The sequence below is a fragment of the Leptinotarsa decemlineata genome, unplaced genomic scaffold (assembly GCF_025532065.1).
Source record: "Leptinotarsa decemlineata unplaced genomic scaffold, Ldec_3_MD MMD2_tig00000199_RagTag_RagTag, whole genome shotgun sequence".
Classification (NCBI taxonomy): Eukaryota; Metazoa; Arthropoda; class Insecta; order Coleoptera; family Chrysomelidae; genus Leptinotarsa; species Leptinotarsa decemlineata.
Window position 1 is genome coordinate 16,928,594 of NW_027412544.1, and position 25,621 is coordinate 16,954,214.

Below are 25,621 nucleotides of genomic sequence, written 5' to 3' on the forward strand. Positions count from 1 at the left end.
AAAATAGAAGCAGAAAGCAGAAGTGTATTTTCGAAGTCCCTGTTACGATAATCAGTCAGTTTACAATGATGTCAAAATAGGAGTTTGTCCTATTTGAGATAGGGATCAATTTCTAAAAAATGAACATGTTTTCTTATCTGACGTTTCGGTAAATTTATTTGCGTTCTCAGAACACTGAAAGGACAATTATTTACCACAATGAGTAAACTGATGAAAATGCCTTTTCACACGAAAAACTAAGGCACTGTATCTCGACGGGCGTTTCGATAACCAAAATCTTATATCTTCTGATGTTGCGAAACGCGCGTCGAGAGACCGTGATTTTGTTCTGTTGTAGGAAAAATGTTTTTAATAGATTCATTTTACAAAAGAGGTTCCCGATCTAGGTACCTATCAAATGACTTTTCCCACACAAGAACTAAAGCACTGTCCTTCGAAGCGTGTTCGCAAACCAAGTTACATCAGAAGCAGCCAAAACATTTTTTTTTGCAAAACGTTTACAAACGTTTCGTCTACTACTGTGACAGACATGATTAGTGGTATGTTACGTACGTTGAATGCGAGGGCGAACGGTATATCTCGAAGTCCCAGCAACGACTTCATTGGTACTAAGCCGCGCAAAGTTTGGCATTACAGATTAGCTGAATGGAAAGATCTTCGAGATAATTTCCGAAATTTATCCTGGTTAGTCAAATTCTCAGTGGCATCGATATCCCACAAGATAAGGAAATTTAATTCAAATTAAACAACATAGGTCTTAATATGAAAAGGCTCCCATTTTGGCCGGAGCAAGACTTTTCACTTGTCTACCTACTACTCTAAAAAATTTCACCGATATCAAAAAGTTCAAAATGAACCTCAAAGAGTTTTTAATTGATCGGACTATTCGTTCAGTGGAAGACTTCTATAAAAATGACCGTACATAATGTGTGTATTATTTATATGCATTTGAATGTATATTATATGTAATAATTTTTCTTGACTTAATGTAACTTCGTTATATTTTAATCTGCATATTGTTGTTTCAATATACTTGTATTTGACGTTTCCTACATCATAATTATATGATCTAAAAGGAATAAACATTATTATTATTATTTTTAGGCACTTCGATAACTTTCTCACCGGTAGAACTTTCGCTAATCAGGATCAGGCGAAAACGGCCTTTTTCGACTTCATTGAAGCCCGAACACTTAACTTTTATGTTAACGGAATTAATTGTGTTACATTGAAAATTTTTTTGCCAAAAAAATTATCCTATCAAATTTGTCTATTTCTAGTCATGTGTGTCGAAATAACCAATGAAACCATCATTACACTTATAACTACCCATGGTTATCACGGGTAGTTATCACTTATGTCATGACATTGCTAAGCAACCAACACAATAAAGTTGTTTGACATTTCAGTAATTCAATTTATTTCGAAAATGAAATAATGGAAATTCCATAAAACCTTATTTGAATATTGATCAGGAACATCATAACCAAATAATCAATAGTATGCGTGGAAACACCTATGCAGTAACCGAGGCAAATACAGCAAGATCAACGGAAAATCATTATACGAATTGTTCTTTTAATAACTGTGTGTTCAATAAATAATTTTGTTCGAATTGCAAAAAATTTTCTCACCGAATATCCCTCGAACATTGATAAATAACTCATAATTTTATCACAACTTCCTCAAGCACGTTATTTTAGGTAACATCCCTCCGCCTTCGGCGTCGGGATGTTACCAAATAACGTGCTTTCGAAAACTGTGATAAAATTATTTCGTTAGTTATCAATGTCCTTGGGATATTATAGCTGATAACAGTGCACTGATTCAAATGACGCCTATATTACAGTTTGAAGGGTATACGTTGAGTTGTTACCTAAAAAATCGTAAGCAAACTATATGTATGGATGGTAGATATTCAGATGTTTTACCGGTTAGTTTTAGAGTCCCTCGGAGATCGATTCTTGGACCGTTGTTGTTTTTAATATTGTGTATTTCAGATTTTTATGATATAATGAATAACTGCATCATATATACATCACTATGCTGGTGACACTCAGTTATACTATCAATTCAGTAAAAGTAACTGGTAAGAAGCTGTTCAAAAAGCCAATCATGATCTTGAAAATCTCTCGTACGTGTCAGCTGTTCACAATCTGAAACTGAACACTAGTGAATTTTAACTATTATTGATAGGTACGAAACGCAAAAGGAATGAAAATGAAGGTTTGATCGGTGTATGACTTGGTGATGATACACTTTCGATAGTAAGCAAATGTAAAAACCTAGGACTGTGGTTAAATACCGACCTCAGATTCCATAAGCATGTCACTTCCATTTTTCAGAGCTTCTACAATATATTACGGCAGCTTCACCGAAATAGTAAAAAAAATCTGTTTAAAATCTGTATTTCCGTTAATCAGCTGTCGCCCCCATACGAACGACAACTCTCAGAAGTTGAGAAACTTGTGCGAGCTAAGGACTAACGGGGTTCTACCTTTTAACGTGTGATTCCTAACAGTAAATTGATATCATATTTTTTAAATTACCATTATGCTTATTTTATTACAGTGATCGTTCACCGATCCCTTCCAACCCACCACCACCTCATAGAATGCCAACATCAACCATCATTCCGTCCATCGGGGTGAGCTGATCTCTGGTCAAATCATGGCCGCAGATATGAGGTCGCCAAACGTATCCGTAACTCCAATCAACATGGAGCCCTATCCACCCCCCGTTCTTACCAACGGGGATCATCACCCGCCAAGCGAGCCACCCCAACGAACAAGAAGTGCACCACACCCCGCAGCTTTAACTTCCAATGGTGAGTTGAGCAGAGATATATTTTAGATTTAGTTCAGATGGGCATCTTCTGACTCGTTAATTTTAGGCGCTCTAATGAGCAACAAACACTTTCGTTTGTCTTTTTAGGATTAACAAGAAGCTCAAAATGAAAATTGTCTAACCAGTATTGTTGACATTATGAATAAATATTAAAAAAATAAAAGTAAAAATGACGATTTTCTGTTTTTACTCACACTAATTTCAGGTGTAATATTTATATAAAAATCGAAATTATTCCTGAAGAGGCATAAGAAGCCTATATCAGGGCCCCTACTATAAATATTGTAGAAATATATACATATATATATATATATATATATATATATATATATATATATATATATATATATATATATATATATATACACATCGGAAAAGTCTAGGGATATTTTTAAAAATGGCAATAATTTTTTTTTAGATCGCTTTAGGGAAAAAAAGTTGACGAGTGATTATTAAACGAATGTAACTTACAACAAAATTTATTGAATGGTCAAAAATACTGAGTGCGCATATAAGCAAAACTAAAAAAAAATATGTCTCTTCTTTGGCACCCCGAAAAAATATCATAATACAAAAGAAATTGGAATCAGTACAAAGTATGGCCTCCACGCTGGTTTATTACGGCCCTACATCTAGCGTGCATCGACAAAATGAGATTGTCAATATGTTGTTGAGGTACATTTGCCCATTCAGCGATTAAAAGCTCTCTCAATTGAAACGTTGTGTGAATGTTCCCCATATGCGGCGTAATTCTCCGTTGAAGCATGTCCCACACATGCTCGATGGGATTCAGGTCCGGTGATTGTGCTGGCCATGGCAATACATCAACTCCTTCGTTGGTGAGCCAGTCAGTCACTAGACGCGCGACATGTGGACGAGCATTATCGTGCATTACGTGGAAGTTTTCACCAACAGCACCAGCAAGAAGAATGGTGTCGAGGTACTGTCGAGCTGTGAGGGAGCGATTTGGAAAAACGAGATCGGTTCTGCCGCCGATCATGATTCCGCCCCATAGCATTACTGTACCACTTCTGTATGTGTGGACTTCCTGGACGTGTCTCAAACGTTCATCATTTCTCGTCTTATTCGACGAGAATCTAGATGAAATCCAAATCTGGATTCGTCTGTAAACAAAACTGTGGACCAATCATTTGCATCCCAGTTTTGCTGTTCTTGACACCACTCTAATCTTCTACCGCGATTGCCTCTTGACAAAGGTGGACATCTAAGTGGCCTTCTGTTGTGGAGATCTGCTTGATGCAGTCGATTTCTGACAGTATCACGACCAATGGTTACCTGGTGCGTCTGCTGCAACACGTTAACCAACTCAGGTGCTGTGATTGTCGGTTGTCTTCTTGCGGTTAACACCAAAAATCGGTCTTGAACTGCAGTTGTAGCGCGTCCTCGCCCTGGATGTTGTTCGGCTGGACTGCCAGTTTCACGGAAACGCCGCCACAATCGACTGATAACACTTTGGGAGACCCCCAAACGAAGAGCTACATCATTTTGTCGCATGCCACCTTGAAGAAACCCTACAGCTCTATTCATCTCAGCCAATGGTAAGTGATGGCGTTCCATGTTAAAGCACAATGTTTCCAGTTTAATTGCTGAGCAAGAACTGCATAGAATGTACAAACTCGACACTTTCAGATTATTCATTTTAGCCGAAAACCTACAGTTTGTAAAAACTTGATAAAAGATTAGTTACCGTTTTTGCAGGCTTTGTTCAACCCATAGAAATCTAAAGAGTGGTCGAGTGTACCAATTTAATCGAAATTAAACGACCTCATGCATTTATTTTTATGATATTTAATATGTTATAAAAATATCCCTAGACTTTTCCAATGTATATATACAGGGTCCTGCAACAGTGGCGCGGTGTTCCATATCTCTATATAGGAAGCAGATAGGAATGTAATTTTCTATAATATTACCTTATTGCTCGAGCTCGACAAAATAAAAATATTGGCGGTCACACAGGGTGTTCGATTTTTTCTGGGCGGATCCCAACTGTGTCTTTTTAAATGGCAACCTACATTTTTATCGCTTTTTCGGTTTCTTGATAGAAAATAAAATAAACTTTATGTATATCTGCACTTCGAAAATATTGATGGTTTTCGAGATATCTAGCATGACAGGTTTTTTTTCCAATATTCGTCACTCAGAATATTTGAAATTATAAAGTGGTGCCAAGTCCAGTTGAAATTTTTTTTTGGTCGAATATTCTACATTGGTAACTCTCTCAAACGATATATCTGAAATCGACCTGTGATATACAGGGTATGAAAAACCGCTTGCCAAATATTGTAAATGAAAATTTGCAAAATCTTCCTTATATTAAATGGAACACCCTGTATATTATTGATCCATAAGAAGCGCCAACGAAACCTCTACAAATTTCATTAAGTATTCCCTATGGCTAAGTTCAATAGTTTTTCTTAAATGAGCATTTCTTTCGAAAAATGGTCATTTTTTCAAAGCGAAATCCATTTGACGACTGATAAGAATATACAAAAAATACCCTTTCCTTAAAATATCGCCCATTCCTAAAATTACCTGTTGCTAGATAAACAAGTTGCGAATTACACCACAAAATGGACGTTCTTGAATAGTTACAATAATTTCAAAAATCTCGGAATTTGTGCCATATTCTTTCGGTCTAAAACAACCTTTCAGCGAATGAAATATTTATTGGAAATCAAGTAGTCTGGCAAATGACAGAACAAAATATTTGGCTGCAAATGAATATTGAAATTTTTAGTCAATCGTGAAGTTGAACTGTCGGTATAATTTCATCAGAATGTTGTTATCAAAAAGTGATTTGATTGATATGATTTTCATATTAGGTGAATCAGACAGGAATTGTTTATTGGCACGTAGAATTTATTCTCAACGGTATCCAGATAGAAGGCATCCAGATGAAAGATCTTTCCGAAAGGTCTTGGGACGATTCGTTGAAACTGGATCTATTAATTATTCCAAACATGAGCGCATCAAGCCAGCTACTAATGAAGATAATGAATTGCAAGTTCTTCTTGCTGTTGAAGAAGATCCTGGTAGGAGTCAACGACAAATTGGGGAAATAGTGGATATAAGTGAGAGATCAGTGCAACGAGTATTGAAGAAACATCGCTTGCATCCATACCACGTTCAGTTACATCAAGAACTACTGTATGCTGATTTCGAGAAAAGAGTGAGATTTTGCAATTGGGCCATGAACAAAATTCGTCGAAACGAATATTTTTTCAATAATATTTTATGGTCGGATGAATCGACATTCCATAAAAATGGATTTGTAAATCGACATAATTACCATTATTATGCGACAGAAAATCCTCACTTATTGAGACAGGTGGATTATCAACATAGGTGGTCGATAAATGTCTGGGGAGGCATCATTGGAGAATATGTAATTGGTCCATACTTTTTTGAGGGACATATGAATGGTGCAATGTATCTCAATTTCTTACGAAATGATTTACCAGGTTTGTTAGATGATATTCCTCTTGACCTCCGCAATAGAATGTGGTTACAACATGATGGTGCACCTGCTCACTATTCGGCAGAAGTGAGAGATCATCTAAATGAAGTATTTTCCAATAAATGGATAGGACGGAATGGGCCTGTACGGTGGCCCGCTAGATCACCAGATTTGACGAAACTAGATTTTTTCTTATGGGGATACATAAAAAATATGGTTTACGTTGAGCCACCAACTTCTCCCGAAAATATGCGACTTAGAATAACGAATGCTTTTCGCAGCATTACACCAGCTGTCTTGCGCAGGGTAGAACAGTCTTTCAAACATAGACTTCAGCTCTGCATTCAAGAAAATGGAAGACATGTTGAACATATTTTATAAAAGTTTCATTATCAACCTTAATTAAACTCTCCCTTTTGTAGTTTTGTAATTTGCCAGTTGACAAATTTGAATATCTAGAACTCAAGCTCTGAATGAATATAATAACATGAAAAAAATAGTTATTTATAATGTTTCTTTCTTTTAACTTGTTTGGTTTGATATTGCACGATTTATGAGTGAAATTCTGCATCCAATGAAAAAATAATTTTCCATTTAGCAAAAAGTGATAGGTACATACATTTATTTCGTTAAAAAATATTTGTTTGGACACCTTCTAATGTACAAAATTGAAACAAGATATCTTTCGTATATTTTTATCAGTCGTCAAATGGATTTCGCTTTGAAAAAATGACCATTTTTCGAAAGAAATGCTCATTTAAGAAAAACTATTGAACTTAGCCATAGGGAATACTTAATGAAATTTGTAGAGGTTTCGTTGGCGCTTCTTATGGATCAATAATATACAGGGTGTTCCATTTAATATAAGGAAGATTTTGCAAATTTTCATTTACAATATTTGGCAAGCGGTTTTTCATACCCTGTATATCACAGGTCGATTTCAGATATATCGTTTGAGAGAGTTACCAATGTAGAATATTCGACCAAAAAAAAATTTCAACTGGACTTGGCACCACTTTATAATTTCAAATATTCTGAGTGACGAATATTGGAAAAAAAACCTGTCATGCTAGATATCTCGAAAACCGTCAATATTTTCGAAGTGCAGATATACATAAAGTTTATTTTATTTTCTATGAAGAAACCGAAAAAGCGATAAAAAATATAGGTTGCCATTTAAAAAGACACAGTTGGGATCCGCCCAGAAAAAATCGAACACCCTGTGTGACCGCCAATATTTTTATTTTGTCGAGCTCGAGCAATAAGGTAATATTATAGAAAATTAGATTCCTATCTGCTTCCTATATAGAGATATGGAACACCGCGCCACTGTTGCAGGACCGTGTATATATATATATATATATATATATATATATATATATATATATATATATATATATATATATATATATATATATATATATATATATATATATATATATATATATATATACAGGGTCCTGCAACAGTGGCGCGGTGTTCCATATCTCTATATAGGAAGCAAATAGGAATCTAATTTTCTATAATATTACCTTATTGCTCGAGCTCGACAAAATAAAAATATTGGCGGTCACACAGGGTGTTCGATTTTTTCTGGGCGGATCCCAACTGTGTCTTTTTAAATGGCAACCTATATTTTTTATCGCTTTTTCGGTTTCTTCATAGAAAATAAAATAAACTTTATGTATATCTGCACTTCGAAAATATTGACGGTTTTCGAGATATCTAGCATGACAGGTTTTTTTTTCCAATATTCGTCACTCAGAATATTTGAAATTATAAAGTGGTGCCAAGTCCAGTTGAAATTTTTTTTTGGTCGAATATTCTACATTGATAACTCTCTCAAACGATATATCTGAAATCGACCTGTGATATACAGGGTATGAAAAACCGCTTGCCAAATATTGTAAATGAAAATTTGCAAAATCTTCCTTAGATTAAATAGAACACCCTGTATATTATTGATCCATAAGAAGCGCCAACGAAACCTCTACAAATTTCATTAAGTATTCCCTATGGCTAAGTTCAATAGTTTTTCTTAAATGAGCATTCCTTTCGAAAAATGGTCATTTTTTCAAAGCGAAATCCATTTGACGACTGATAAAAATATACGAAAGATATCTTGTTTCAATTTTGTACATTAGAAGGTGTCCAAACAAATATTTTTTAACGAAATAAATGTATGTACCTATCACTTTTTGCTAAATGGAAAATTATTTTTTCATTGGATGCAGAATTTCACTCATAAATCGTGCAATATCAAACCAAACAAGTTAAAAGAAAGAAAAATTATAAATAACTATTTTTTTCATGTTATTATATTCATTCAGAGCTTGAGTTCTAGATATTCAAATTTGTCAACTGGCAAATTACAAAACTACAAAAGGGAGAGTTTAATTAAGGTTGATAATGAAACTTTTATAAAATATGTTCAACATGTCTTCCATTTCCTTGAATGCAGAGCTGAAGTCTATGTTTGAAAGACTGTTCTACCCTGCGCAAGACAGCTGGTGTAATGCTGCGAAAAGCATTCGTTATTCTAAGTCGCATATTTTCGGGAGAAGTTGGTGGCTCAACGTAAACCATATTTTTTATGTATCCCCATAAGAAAAAATCTAGTTTCGTCAAATCTGGTGATCTAGCGGGCCACCGTACAGGCCCATTCCGTCCTATCCATTTATTGGGAAATACTTCATTTAGATGATCTCTCACTTCTGCCGAATAGTGAGCAGGTGCACCATCATGTTGTAACCACATTCTATTGCGGAGGTCAAGAGGAATATCATCTAACAAACCTGGTAAATCATTTCGTAAGAAATTGAGATACATTGCACCATTCATATGTCCCTCAAAAAAGTATGGACCAATTACATATTCTCCAATGATGCCTCCCCAGACATTTATCGACCACCTATGTTGATAATCCACCTGTCTCAATAAGTGAGGATTTTCTGTCGCATAATAATGGTAGTTATGTCGATTTACAAATCCATTTTTATGGAATGTCGATTCATCCGACCATAAAATATTATTGAAAAAATATTCGTTTCGACGAATTTTGTTCATGGCCCAATTGCAAAATCTCACTCTTTTCTCGAAATCAGCATACAGTAGTTCTTGATGTAACTGAACGTGGTATGGATGCAAGCGATGTTTCTTCAATACTCGTTGCACTGATCTCTCACTTATATCCACTATTTCCCCAATTTGTCGTTGACTCCTACTAGGATCTTCTTCAACAGCAAGAAGAACTTGTAATTCATTATCTTCATTAGTAGCTGGCTTGATGCGCTCATGTTTGGAATAATTAATAGATCCAGTTTCAACGAATCGTCCCAAGACCTTTCGGAAAGATCTTTCATCTGGATGCCTTCTATCTGGATACCGTTGAGAATAAATTCTACTTGCCAATAAACAATTCCTGTCTGATTCACCTAATATGAAAATCATATCAATCAAATCACTTTTGATAACAACATTCTGATAAAATTATACCGACAGTTCAACTTCACGATTGACTAAAAATTTCAATATTCATTTGCAGCCAAATATTTTGTTCTGTCATTTGCCAGACTACTTGATTTTCAATAAATATTTCATTCGCTGAAAGGTTGTTTTAGACCGAAAGAATATGGCACAAATTCCGAGATTTTTGAAATTATTGTAACTATTTAAGAACGTCCATTTTGTGGTGTAATTCGCAACTTGTTTATCTAGCAACAGGTAATTTTAGGAATGGGCGATATTTTAAGGAAAGGGTATTTTTTGTATATTCTTATCAGTCGTCAAATGGATTTCGCTTTGAAAAAATGACCATTTTTCGAAAGAAATGCTCATTTAAGAAAAACTATTGAACTTAGCCATAGGGAATACTTAATGAAATTTGTAGAGGTTTCGTTGGCGCTTCTTATGGATCAATAATATACAGGGTGTTCCATTTAATATAAGGAAGATTTTGCAAATTTTCATTTACAATATTTGGCAAGCGGTTTTTCATACCCTGTATATCACAGGTCGATTTCAGATATATCATTTGAGAGAGTTACCAATGTAGAATATTCGACCAAAAAAAAATTTCAACTGGACTTGGCACCACTTTATAATTTCAAATATTCTGAGTGACGAATATTGGAAAAAAAAACCTGTCATGCTAGATATCTCGAAAACCGTCAATATTTTCGAAGTGCAGATATACATAAAGTTTATTTTATTTTCTATGAAGAAACCGAAAAAGCGATAAAAAATATAGGTTGCCATTTAAAAAAACACAGTTGGGATCCGCCCAGAAAAAATCGAACACCCTGTGTGACCGCCAATATTTTTATTTTGTCGAGCTCGAGCAATAAGGTAATATTATAGAAAATTAGATTCCTATCTGCTTCCTATATAGAGATATGGAACACCGCGCCACTGTTGCAGGACCCTGTATATATATATATATATATATATATATATATATATATATATATATATATATATATATAGAAACAGAAGTTAATATCGGACATGCACTCATGAAAGTGGCAAACCATAGACACGTTTTTCGGGCTTTTGGCCCATCATCAGTATGGTGCAGCCAAGTGTAAGGATGGGCAACACTTGGTTACCAAAAGATAGAAATACAAATGCACGGAGCCACCAACAGGAGCCAACCGCACATTTGTGGTTTCAGTTGATAGATCTCGTGTTCACAAGAAAACTATCAAAATCACCACGGAGGCAGCTATAGCTACCTGCGTGACATCCGGGTCCAGGAAATTATACAAATATGAAAGTTATTGAGTGTCTTTATATAGAAACAGAAGTTAATATCGGACATGCACTCATGAAAATGGCAAACCATAGACACGTGTTTCGGGCTTTTGGCCCATCATCAGTATGGTGCAGCCAAGTGTAAGGATGAGCAACACTTGGTTACCAAAAGATAGAAATACAAATGCACGGAGCCACCAACAGGAGCCAACCGCACATTTGTGGTTTCAGTTGATAGATCTCGTGTTCACAAGAAAACTATCAAAATCACCACGGAGGCAGCTATAGCTACCTGCGTGACATCCGGGTCCAGGAAATTATACAAATATGAAAGTTATTGAGTGTCTTTATATAGAAACAGAAGTTAATATCGGACATAGCACTCATGAAAGTGGCAAACCATAGACACGTGTTTCGGGCTTTTGGCCCATCATCAGTATGGTGCAACCAAGTGTAAGGATGGGCAACACTTGGTTACCAAAAGATAGAAATACAAATGCACGGAGCCGCCAACAGGAGCCAACCGCACATTTGTGGTTTCAGTTGATAGATCTCGTGTTCACAAGAAAACTATCAAAATCACCACGGAGGCAGCTATAGCTACCTGCGTGACATCCGGGTCCAGGAAATTATACAAATATGAAAGTTATTGAGTGTCTTTATATAGAAATAGAAGTTAATATCGGACATGCACTCATGAAAGTGGCAAACCATAGACACGTGTTTCGGGCTTTTGGCTCATCATCAGTATGGTGCAGCCAAGTGTAAGGATGGGCAACACTTGGTTACCAAAAGATAGAAATACAAATGCACGGAGCCACCAACAGGAGCCAACCGCACATTTGTGGTTTCAGTTGATAGATCTCGTGTTCACAAGAAAACTATCAACATCACCACGGATGCAGCTATAGCTACCTGCGTGACATCCGGGTCCAGGAAATTATACAAATATGAAAGTTATTGAGTGTCTTTATACAGGGTGTCCCTGGACTTCCTCTTTTCCCCTCGGGAATGTATAGATGGGGTCAAAATATCACCAGTACTTCATATAACTTTTTTTCCTAAAAGTCTTCGTAACCAAGTTACGGGCCCTCGAAGTTACAAAATGAAAAATGTTTTTCTTTGATAACTTTTCAAGTGAATATTCAAAATCATCCAAATTATGGTAATTGACTAAACAAATGAATTCCATCGATGAGCTTTCATGCAGGAGTCAGTTGTTTTGCTACAAAGTCAGGAACGGACTACCCCCGATGGTCCACACCCCGAAACTTTGAAATGACAGATATTTTTCAATATTTTTCAACAAAATAAGGTTACTTGGACAATTTTATGAATAAAAGTACTCGTGTGGAAAGTCGATCGGAGCAACGAGTCTTGATAAAAATGTAGTTCTACTCGACGACATCAAACCCGCTCGTCCACCATTATTTGAAATGAATAATTATCAAAGCAGAAATAATAATGATAACGTTAATTCAACAACATTTATAACAGGAATAATACAAAGTATGCTAAAATGAAGTCGTAAACAAAAAGTACAGTACCTATATGGAAGTTTAAGTCACAATTGTGATAGCAGATAATTTTTCAAAAGAAATATCAAGTTCTGTAGATTCGTGGTGTTTTTAAACTAACAAGCTACTCTACTATGAAATATCGAATTCATTCCATATTTTGTATGTACATAATACGTGTGGAAAAATCACGTTTCGTGTTGATCAGTTATCTGAATCTCATGAAACTCAACATTCGAATGTTTCAAATTCTTCTTCATAGCTAAACTGTTGAGGAGTTTCACTGATAATTATAATTTTATGGGAGAAATTCTTTTAACACGAATCTAAATTTAGCTAAAAAACGCACATCGGAAAAAATATTTACTATACTAATAAAAAGCAAACGAATGAACTACAAAAACGGCTGCACATGATCAGGTGAAAAATATCCAGGGAATAATTATGTTCCATTTCTTTCACAGATGTTGACAAAAAACCTTTTAGAAAGTTTTGATATAAAATGAGAAACTGGAATGCGATTTTGTTTTGTTGAGTGGTGCGTTGTCATATGACTATCATTGTATTGTCAATATTCTATAGGATATTTTGAATTTTTTTGATATGGCCGAACAGTTTACATTCAATGAATATGCAGATATGCATGTATTTTATGGACGAGCATTTTGTAATGCTGCAGAAGCTCGTCGTCTGTATTCCGAGCATTTTCCCAATCGAACGGTACCGTCAAGAGAAACATTCGAGCGTGTCGATCGCAGCTTGAGGGAGACAGGTATGTAATAATTGATAATTAATTGGAGCACGTTGTTTTATTTCGATATTATTGTAGGTACAGTTTTGCCAAAACGAGGTGGTGAGGGCGCTCCTAGGACTGTACGTACCGTTGTATTGGAGGAAAATATTTTGGAAGCCGTCGCTGATGATTCTTCAATGAGCATCAGAAATCTATCAGAACAGTTCCATACATCCAAGTCCACTATTCATAGAATAATTAGGGAACAACTGCTCCACCCATTTCACATCCAGAAGGTACATGCCATGACACCTCAAGATTTTCCAGCACGACTGGAATATGCCAATTGGTTCATGGATAGGCAAAGAGAGGATATGACTTTTATTAATCGAGTTTTATTCACTGATGAAGCAGGTTTCAGTAGAGATGGAGTTATCAACTCTCATAATCTCCATATATGGGCCGAAGAAAATCCCCATGGGATATTGCAAACCAAACACCAACGGAAAATCAACGTGAATGTTTGGGCTGGTATCATAGGAAACCATCTTATAGGACCATTCGTTCTACAGGACCGATTGAATGGAGAACGTTATTTGGAGTTCATTCAGAACGATTTGAACGGAATTTTGGAACATGTTCCATTGCAAACCCGAAGAGATATGTGGTTTATGCATGATGGCGCTCCTCCTCATTTTAGTTTGATTGTGCGTGACCATCTGAACCATATTTTCCACAATAGATGGATTGGTAGAGGTGGGCCATATTCATGGCCATCGCGGTCTCCGGATTTAAATCCATTGGATTTCTTTCTGTGGGGGCATCTAAAAAGCCTTGTTTACGCTACACCTATTCACACAAGAGATGCATTGTTGAATAGAATAACATTACATTGTGAAGCCATACGAAACGACCCTGGAATGCTATTTCAAGTACAGAGAGGGAGTCTTCGCAGACTAAGAAAATGTATAGAGAGAGAAGGTGGTCATATCGAGCAGTTTCTGTAGCGAATTTTTCATTTCTGTTTGCTCTTGAGGCTCTTGAGTTTCGTTAGTTAAACGTGTTTGCATTATAAAAATTCGTTATGAACATTTTACCTATCATTTCCATTTTCCTTAAAAACTAATATTTTCGGATAATGGTAGACATCTCAGGATAAATGTTGTTGAATTAACGTTATCATTATTATTTCTGCTTTGATAATTATTCATTTCAAATAATGGTGGACGAGCGGGTTTGATGTCGTCGAGTGAAAATTCATTTTTATCAAGATTCGTTGCTCCGATCGACTTTCCACACGAGTACTTTTATTCATAAAATTGTCCAAGTAACCTTAATTTGTTGAAAAATATTGAAAAATATCTGTCATTTCAAAGTTTTAGGGTGTGGACCATCGGGGGTAGTCCGTTCCTGACTTTGTAGCAAAACAACTGACTCCTGCATGAAAGCTCATCGAAGGAATTCATTTGTTTAGTCAATTACCAAAATTTGGATGATTTTGAATATTCACTTGAAAAGTTATCAAAGAAAAACATTTTTCATTTTGTAACTTCGAGGGCCCGTTACTTGGTAACGAAGGATTTTAGAAAAAAAAGTTATATGAAGTACTGGTGATATTTTGACCCCATCTATACATTCCCGAGAGGAAAAGAGGAAGTCCAGGGACACCCTGTATAGAAACAGAAGTTAATATCGGACATAGCACTCATGAAAGTGGCAAACCATAGACACGTGTTTCGGGCTTTTGGCCCATCATCAGTGTGGTGCAACCAAGTGTAAGGATGGGCAACACTTGGTTACCAAAAGATAGAAATACAAATGCACGGAGCCACCAACAGGAACCAACCGCACATTAGTGGTTTCAGTTGATAGATCTCGTGTTCACAAGAGAACTATCAAAATCACCACGGAGGCAGCTATAGCTACCTGCGTGACATCCGGGTCCAGGAAATTATACAAATATGAAAGTTATTGAGTGTCTTTATATAGAAACAGAAGTTAATATCGGACATAGCACTCATGAAAGTGGCAAACCATAGACACGTGTTTCGGGCTTTTGGCCCATCATCAGTATGGTGCAACCAAGTGTAAGGATGGGCAATACTTGGTTACCAAAAGATAGAAATACAAATGCAAGGAGCCACCAACAGGAACCAACCGCACATTAGTGGTTTCAGTTGGTAGATCTCGTGTTCACAAGAAAACTATCAAAATCACCACGGAGGCAGCTATAGCTACCTGCGTGACATCCGGGTCCAGGAAATTATACAAATATGAAAGTTATTGAGTGTCTTCATATAGAAACAGAAGTTAATATCGGACATAGTACTCATGAAAGTGGCAAACCATAGACACGTGTATGGTGTATTCATATATATATATATATATATATATATATATATATATATATATATATATATATATATATATATATATATATATATATATATATATATATATATATATATATAGTACAAAAAAATTTCTTTGTTTTGGCAAATAAAGAGCTATAAAATATCGAGTAAATATTTAAAAATACTGCCTTCTTGTTGACCACATATTTGGGACCTTCTCTTGACACTGCGTGTTGCTTTCAACACAATTCGGCCATCAAATCTATTAATTATAGTTTCAATATAATTTTTCAGTCCGTTTACAATGTTATTTTATTTTGTACACCTCATTTTTCAGAATTCCCCAAAAATAAAAATCTAGAGGTGTCATGTCTGATGAACGAGAAGGCCACTTAACAGGACCATTTGTAGTAATCCATCTGTTTCCAAAACAGTCACGCAACATTTTTTACGCCACTACTGCTCATCGTTTTGAGGTTCAACTCAGTACACCTCGCATCTCACTATTTAATAACTCTTTCATTTGGAGAACTGCGCTCGAGGGAAATAAACTTCCTGAGAACGTTTTTTCGAATGGATTCAATCTCCAGCGATTCAAATCCAGTGTGAATCACTACTTTAGCAAAGGCACCGTTCTTAAGGATTTTCCTGTAGTGCTTGTGTCCTTAAAAAAATTAAATTATGTGCTGGTACTCCATCCTGCTGAAAATAGATCATCTAACTAGCCTCCAGATCAAGACCATCGAAAAACTCTTCCAACACTCTTGTTAATAAATTAATGTAACAGGTCCATTCAAAGAACCATGGTAGGAAAATGGACCGATAATTCTGCCTCTAAATAGATCACACGAAACATTAATACCAAATCGTAGATTAGGTAATTCACGATAGGAGAAGGAATTGGTGTAGTGGGGTGCTCTTACGCTATATTTTTCAGGCAAACCAAGTAGGATTCTAATATATTACATTCTTGTTAATGGGAAAACGGCATTGACATTGACATTGTCATAATATACTTGAGAATATTTGACAAATAGAATTTCAACAAAATTTCAAGGCAACTTGATTACTCATAATAATTCCATTTTATCGAATCAAACACATTCATTTCCAACCGCAATAATATGACGCTCCAGTATTTTCTGTTCTGTACAAAAACGTTTTCAATGTTATCACGAGTTCAAATCACAGTGCAATTTTTTCTTTTTTTGTTAGTAACAAAATATTGTCATTTGTATTATAGGACCAAAATTGGGTGTTTGGACAATCACGAGGTTTTATTTACCAAAACAAAGACATTTTTGGTACTAGTGAAATGCATGATAAAATATAGGGTGTTCAATTCAAAAAAATATCATTTTATGAAATATTTTGAAAACGCGACTATCATTTTTTTTGTTTTCGACATCGAGAAGGTTATTATAAATGCTACTAGTTTGCCCATTATTTTCCCTGCTACATAATGTTGTATTCAGATTTGCTATCCGACGTTTCGTCTTCCGGCCACCATCATCAACTTTATTTTTTTATGGGCGCTACATTGGATTCTTTCTGTTTTCAATAGAACTAGATTTCACATTTCCAATGATGTATCCTAAGTTATAATTCTTTTTCGAAAAATTGGAGATATTGAAAAAAATTAATTCTTATCATAATAGGCTTTGACATTAATGTTTCTAAATTTGACTTTCAATTTGTTACACTCAATGGCATTTTGTTATTGTACAAGTCATTGAATTTTTGGTAAAAAATGGCTTTCACGTTCGTTTGAAGAGCCAATGAAAAAATACGTAGACAAAATCAATAATCAAAATTTGATAAATAAGATGTACCTATATGAGGTAAATTAGACATTGTGTCCTTTTCAATGAAAATAGAACTTTGAACAAATAACAATAGTCAACTAAAATGTAAAGCCAAAAATAAATCACAGCAAATGCTCAAAATGCTGGACTTGTTCATGATAACACAACTGTGCCCTTTTTCGAATATTATTCACTGCAGGAATAATTTCCCTCCTCAATCTTCCGAACTCTCTAACAATGCTGTGTTGCAGGTCCTCAATATTTTGATATTCCCTCTGACCATAAACTCTATTTTTCAGTGTACCTCATAAGAATGTATCCATAACACTTGAGTCTAGAGACCTTGCTGGCCACCTCACCGGCACATTATTCCTTATCCATTTATCACCAAACCTTTCAGTCAGGTAATTAGATACTCGTCTGGTGGTGTGCGGTGAAGCACCATCATGTTGAAACCAAATGTTGTTATAGTTAGCCAAAGGTAGATCATCTGTCTGTCTGTCTATTTTAAAATCTGTTTTTCCGTTAGTCAGCTGCCGCCCCCATACGAACGACAACCCTCAGAAGTTGAGAAACTTGTGCGAGATAAGGACTAACGAGGTCTTACCTTTTAACGTGTGATTCCTAACACGGTTGCAGAATCATTCCAGCTTCAACCAGATAAATTCTCTAGAGAGAAATATCTGGTCGAAGCGGGAATCGAACACACGACCTTCCGATCGTGAGTCGGACGCACTACCACCTCGGCCATTTTTACAATCATCCAAATAATCTTCGAAAATCGACATTAAAAACTGGTGATAGGTTTCTCCCTTCAGAATTAAGTCAAATAAATGAGGACCCAAAATTCAATCTTAGTAAATTCCTGCCCACACGTTAATACTAAATCGCACTTGAGGTCGAATTTCTTGGAACTGCCTAGGGTTGTTTATGCTCCAGATGTGTTCGTTATTTCGGTTGAATATCCCACAATTCGTAAAAGTGCTTTCATCTGTCCAAATTACATTTTCCAGGAGAACAGGAAAATCTGGTCTTATTAGCCAATTACAAAATTCTAATCGCCTTTCGGGATCACCTAGATGTAATTTTTGAGATATGTCTATTTTGCAACATTTCAAACCGTTTTTTTTTGGGTTGTCTCCAAGCACTTGTATGACAAATATTCATTTTGTATGAATTTTGACGTGTAGATTTCCCTGGTTCATGTTTGTCTGCAAATAATTAATTTTTATTGAAAAGGGCACAAACTTACCTCATACATACAAACCTCATTTATCAAATTTGCTTCAGTTTTCTGGTCCATTTTGCCTCCGTATTTCTTCCTCGGCTTTTCAAATGAACCAAACTCGGTGAGATTTTGATCAAATAACTTGAACATAGTTCGATGTGGTTCTCGTCTTTCGTGATACAAGTTTAAATACATTTCCGATGTCCTAACACTGTTTCTATCGTATTTGTAATAAATTTGTATCATTTTTTTCTTCATTCGTGAAAGCCATTTTTCGTCAAAAATTCAATAACTTGTAGAATAACAAAATGTCATTGAGTGTAACAAATTGAAAGTCAAATTTCGAAACATCAAAGTCAAAGCTTATTATGATAAGAATTAATTTTTTTTCAATATATCCAATTTTTCGAAAAAGAATAATGACTTATGATAATTGAAAAGGTAAAATCCGGTTCTATTGAAAACAGAAAGAATACAATATAGCGCCCATAAGAAAGAATGAAGTTGATGATGGTGGCCGGAAGACGAAACGTCGGATAGCAAATCTGAAAACACCAATATGTAGCAGCGAAAATGTGGCAATGTGGAAGTGCAATTTATTTTCGAATACTTCGAAAAATGAAGCTAGAAAAAAGTGAAAACCATTTTCCGAAATTTCTGTTTTTTCCGGATATCTCCGGATATACTTGGGATTTCAGAACTTTCTCAATGGCATATTGTTAGTCAGGTAAATGCGCAACTTTGCCCCAATTTAACCATCTTCGTATCTCTCATAGTTTCCGAGATTCCAATGGTGAGGATCGAATTTGAAACACCCCATATGTCTATATTTTTTCTGTCATAGAATCGTATCAGCTTGTAGTTATTAATATTCGCTCAAACAAAAGTATGTTCACAGCTATCAATTTTAATTTCAGTACAGAAAAGTACCTATCTACCTAATTATAATGCGCATGAAATGGTTAAAGAAACTAGCTTAATTAATTTGCTAACAATTTATATTGTATCCGACTAAAAATCTCTTCAATCGCCACATTATATGTGATCATTATTTAAAGCATTAAAATGGGAACAGTAAGTTATTTTCAAAAGGTGGACTTATGCCATCGCAACTTTGTTGTAGTCCTATAAAAAAGAACAAATGTAATGAATTGTTTTGTTATATCTCAAGGGGATTAGGCGGCGATTCAGAAGAACAATATGTATTTCTATGACTGCCCGGCTCCGCACGAGTAATACCGCCGCCCCAATTTCGCAAGGATAATATCGTCATATATTTCAATTGATTCTTATAAAACAATGAATTATACACATAAACCTACCATTCGGTCAAAGGCACTATACGGCTAATTGGCAAAGTGTATCCAGCACACCTAACCGCATTGTTGCTCGTTTAGCCCAGTATTTTTGGATGCGTTACATCGATGATAAGTTCATGTTGTGGCGGCATCATGAAGAGAAATTAACAAATTCCTCTAACATTCAAACTCAGCGAGGCTCAGTAATGGAAAAAACTTTCCTTTTATTCCTTGATTAAACGGTTTCATTTAGCTTGCCCTGTTTGTTTATTCATTTGTTTGTGTCAAATTTAGTAATTGAAGCTTGACCCCCTTCCTGTTGACAACTTGATCTGAAACTTGGTACACACATTTAGTTTTGATGACAATACAATTTGATAAGTTTTAAACCAATGTATATCCAAGATGGCCGCAGCTACAAAATGGCGGATCACATATTTTTTCACAACTACTCCAATATGGGTATCATATGACAGGGCTTGATTAGTTGAATAGTAGTACACTTTGAAAAAGATGCAAATTCAAGATGGCCGCAGATACAAAATGGCGGCTACACACTTCAAATTGCACACAAATCAAAATATTTAAGTATTTGCTGTGAGGACAACCAGAACACTTCGTCCGTTATCTTATCGCCTTTGATAATGTATACCGCAGTCGTAGACGAAACACATTGATTGATTTGGTTTTTGTTTTTTGCAATTATACCTTGCGGTACGTTTTCGGCGTCCTATCATGTATTTGAGTATCTGTTCATACTTAGTTATAGGAACATTCAACGAGCTATCAGAATATGATCATAGAACTTTCAGACAGGGGGTGGTCTAATCTATTGAATGCAGACCTGTATTTTGTAGCAATATTTTGATCGACAATCTACATCAGATAGAGTCTTGCCTTTTTATTACGATTTTGATAATTATTAAATGAAAGCAATAGAGGTACCCACATATTTGCAAGTACAACTGATTCTCAAAAAAAATGGACACTCCATTATTCAAATGAAACACTAGGTACCTAAAATGTATTGATAATCCAACCCTCAATTTCAAGTGAGGTTTTCTCATGTCGAGAAACATCCAGCAGTTTAAGAAAAACTAAAACTTTTTAGTATTGGACACCATAGGCAGGAATCGTTCAGTAAAAAAATATACCTTAAGATCATTCAAAAATGTGTTGAAATAGGGGTTTGAGAAAAATTAGCTGGTATTGTCTCCTTCCCTACAATAAAATGAATTTAACTTTCCTATATAACATCCTATATAAAAATTCTTTGAACAATCCCGTCAAAAGTTCATATGTCAAAGAATAAATAACTTCTAATATCTCTGTGAATAAAGAACTACCATAGTAAAGTAACAAAATTTTTCGAAATTTTCGTTTGTGTTCGCATATATCCGAAACCAAACAGCTGAAGACAATTTTTTGGTATCATTCAATATGTTACTCTCTCCATTCGGGTTTGAAGGCCGTCGTAGTTTGGAACTGCATCCTAACGTTTCGCCAGCACGAGTGGCTGGCTTCTTCAGAGGTTTATTCATATTGATGATTCACCGATGACTGGTGATTTCTAGTTCATAGGTTGTATTCATGTTGACTCAGGCAGTCTGCCTCTCCTGTTGATGCGTTGCTACTGGCCGAAGTGTTATTACCTGTTAATGACGTAATATTGCATTGCGCTCTTGCCACTTTAGCATCTTTTGGTATGGGAATCCAAATCCGGTTAAGCGTTACCGCCTCCTCTTTTCTGTTGTAGTTTTCTGTATGTCTATGAATTTCTGTGGCTTCCCGTACAAGTCGACTGTGGTATCCATGATCGGGGGCACATCACCGACATAACCTCGTTATGTCTATGGGGCACATCTTCCAACACTATCGTGTGATCTCCTTCACTAAGTGCGTGTTCCGCTACTGCCGATTTGTCTATTTGACCTAATCTGAAGTTTCTCCGATGTTCATTCAGCCTTGTACCTATGGATCTTTTGGTGTTACCGATATAAACTTTTCCGCTGATAGGGGATCTCTTTTGTCTTTCGCAGATCTCAGGCTTTGTTGTATTTTCCTGTTAGGCTTCAACACTGTTTTATTTTATGCTTCCCTAAGATTTATACGATTCTGTCTGTAACCCTGTAGAAATGCACGTGCAACCGTTTGAGATTTCTCCCTATTTTGACTTCTAGAAGTCTTTAGTTTGATGACCTTGTTGATTTCGGTTACACTGTATCCATTCGATCTTAAAGCCACTTGAAGATGATCCAATTCTTGTTGTAGGTGTTCCGGTTCATATATTATACGGAACGTTCCGTCGGGGTGTTGATAATTCCCCGCTTTTTACTTGGATGGTGGTTCGAAAGTGCAGGCAGATATCTGTCCGTATGTATCGGTTTTTGGTACACTTTATGTGTTAGTTGTGTATGCTTTATGATGCAGTTCCAAATTACGACGGCCTTAAAACCCGAATGGAGATAGTAACACTGAAAATCTCGGAGCGAATTCCTTAACCAATTTATCATAACTCTACCACATTTTAACTTACTCTTTATCCCTTACTAGGTACTAGATCCCCTTGCAGAGGCTCGAATTTGAATATCCGAGTAGATTATGTTATCGCGAAGAGCTTAAAATTCTAAATATGGTAAAAATAGCGTGAGATATTTTTGTGGAAAATGTTATGATGCATTGTAATATTTCATTTTGCGTATTTTATTGAAGGGTGAAACTTTAACCTCCGGCACAAACACTGAAGAATTGTTCAGACCAAGTTGGCTTTATTAGGATATGAACTATACCAAAATCATAATTCTAACTTCGCCTATCTTTCACAACGAGGTGAACTCTTACGTTTGCCTTTAGCCATCCATCAATTCCAGAAAAAGTTCCTGCTAATTTTAACACAATGGTCGATGAAAAAGTCAACAATGTTCTGTTTGGAATTGGGCTTTTGTAACTGTTCATGGTTTCCATGCCACACTGTTGCTCTTTTCAGACTTTGGAAAGCATCCATAAGTCTAGTGTCATTCATATACCGGTCCCTACCATTCTGAGCAACAATCCTTTGTCGAACAGTGTAAACTTCCACGGCCGGATATGATTGATATCGTTACATTGTTGAAATCTTGGTTATATTATTACAAATTGAGTTTCAATTATGAAAATTCTTCTTCAATGTTGATATCCAAGAAGAGAACCATTGACAAAAAGAATTAGGATTTTAATGTTGTCAAATTACAAAAGTTTCAAGATTATACATTGATTAATCTGTTGGAATTCTTATATTGATATGTTGAAAAATAAAATCAGACCACTTTCAGAAATTTCATTCCTTCGAAATATCTCAAATGTGTCTTTTTTTGTTTATATACATTCGAACCTAACATATTTATTTTCATTTTGAGGAATAACTAATTCATTTATACTTCTATACTATATTCTGAGACTGCAAAATAAAATAATGAAATGTATATTCAAATTACCATATCTTAAACCTATGTCAAATTTATATATACCACATGATCTTTCAGATATTCATAGATTTCAAATGTATTATGCAGTGCATTTCTTTAATGTCCCCCCTCTTTTATTTTTTGAACGGGTCAACTCAAAAAATTGAAATCTAGGATAATGAAATTAATGCACGAATACTTTATTTTGAAGTGAAATTGACAGGTGACACTTTCAAGATGGCAACTGGGCGATATTTGAGAAAAATAAATTGAATGGAAAGGGGGGTCTTGTGACACATTATTTTGAAGCTCCTGACGAATACTACACATACTTAGCATATGAAGTCAATATCTTCACCTACTTCAAAATGGCGGAACATTTAATAATTTCCTGAAGACGAACACATTAATATCTATATTAATAGAAATATTCCTTTTTTATCTGCCATATGGCAATTCCAACAATCCAATAAGGTTTGTTAACTTATTTTTTGTTTATGAAAACGACAAAAAATGTCAGTACGACAATGAACATCATTGTTCAGCTAGAATATTCTCATTTAGTTTTCGGTTTTACTAGTAGAAAGGTACCACGTCAACAATCTTTAAAATGGTCAATTCTCGTCCATTGGAAAAAAAAATTGAAGCGATTTTTATTTACGGTGCGTCGAGTAACTTTCACGAAACCTAAAGGATTTTCAATGAATGTTTTCCGAATCGTCCTATCTGTATAAAATATTTGAGGGAACTTGTATCCAAATGTGAGTGCAAACAATTGGTGAGATGGTGGTAAATCCTGAACAGTATACTTATTCCATAGAGACTTTTGAAGAGGAATAGGTATCATCCATACAAAATTATAATGGTACACCAATTAACTGAAGATGACCCTGATCGAAGAACAGAATTCTACGAAATCATGACGGAAACCATTGCAAGGCATCCTACTTATCTCCACAATAGTTGTTTGTGTGACGAATGTACATGTCTTTGGATTGGCCGTCGAGGTCCTACAGAATGCCCAGCCCGCTCGCCAGATTTGACACCTTTGGACCTTTTCTCATGGGGCTATTTCGAGCAAAAGGTGTACGAATCTGAACCTGCTTCAATATTGGATATACGGTAGAAAATAATAAATATTTGTAGAGATATTGACGTTACTGTTTTCAAAAATGTTTGGCGTGAAATATCGAATAGGCTGTTCATATGTCAAGAAGTACAAAGCAACCATTTCGAGCGTCTTCTGAACTGACCTCAAGCTTATTACCTCATATTATGTAGTTAAATATCAATGTTTTCAGGAAATTATTGAATGTTCCGCCATTTTGTAGTTGGTGAAGATATTGACATTATATTCTAGGGTTGTAAGGTATTTGTCGGGAGCTTCAAAAAGATGTGTCATAAGACCCCCCCTTTCCATTTAATTTTTTTTCCCAGATGGCGCCCAGTCGCCATCTTGAAAGTTTCATCTAAAATAAAATATTTATGCATTAATTTCATTATTTCAAATTTAAACTTTTTGAGTTGACTCGTTCATAAAATAAAAGGGGGGGACATTAAAGAAAAGTACTGTATATTTGATTTTCCAGTTGAAAATTTTTTGTTTCATTCATTCACTCAAAATTTCAAGAAAAATCAATATTTCATTTAGATGTTACATTCTATAATAATCTTCCAGACCAATTGAAATCCTGATCTCCATATTAAAATTTTTCGTTTTATTGTTTAATTTAATTGTAAATGAGTGCTATACACTTCAATAATCGATAATTATTCAAATAATTTATTCAACATAAACATGCTTGTTTCTTGGGATTATTATAGATTATCAGTATTGATAAAAATAAAACTGTGTTAAATCCGTTTTTCCGATTTGTTTGTTATGGTCTGCACAGAAGTTGCACCAGTTTTAAGGCAGACATCAGAAATATAAATGATTTGGTATACCACATGTGTTTCAGTGGTTCTAAATGTTTTAAAAACTGTATTGTATTATTTTCAATTTATAAAGCATGGGGTATTTTTGTTATAGGCAGTTTTTAGTACACCGTCAAAGATGTACCTACTATTTACATGCTGTTTGAATGAAGTTTGTTTTTTGAGAAAAAGTGACACTTATTTGAAAACACAAACATATCATAATTATGTAATCAGTACTGTTAC

General features: G+C 35.3%; 1 protein-coding gene across 2 annotated transcripts in view; it reads left to right on the forward strand.

The window, feature by feature from the left end:
• The window catches only part of Hr39 (Nuclear hormone receptor FTZ-F1 beta), a 146,023-nt gene that overhangs the window by 55,992 nt on the left and 64,410 nt on the right, over nt 1–25,621 (forward strand). For both annotated transcript variants that reach the window (XM_074173081.1, XM_074173082.1), the window contains exon 3: nt 2,572–2,827. In XM_074173081.1, coding sequence (XP_074029182.1) covers nt 2,671–2,827 — 157 coding nt within the window. In that variant the 5' untranslated portion in view covers nt 2,572–2,670. The remainder of the gene's footprint in view (nt 1–2,571; nt 2,828–25,621) is intronic.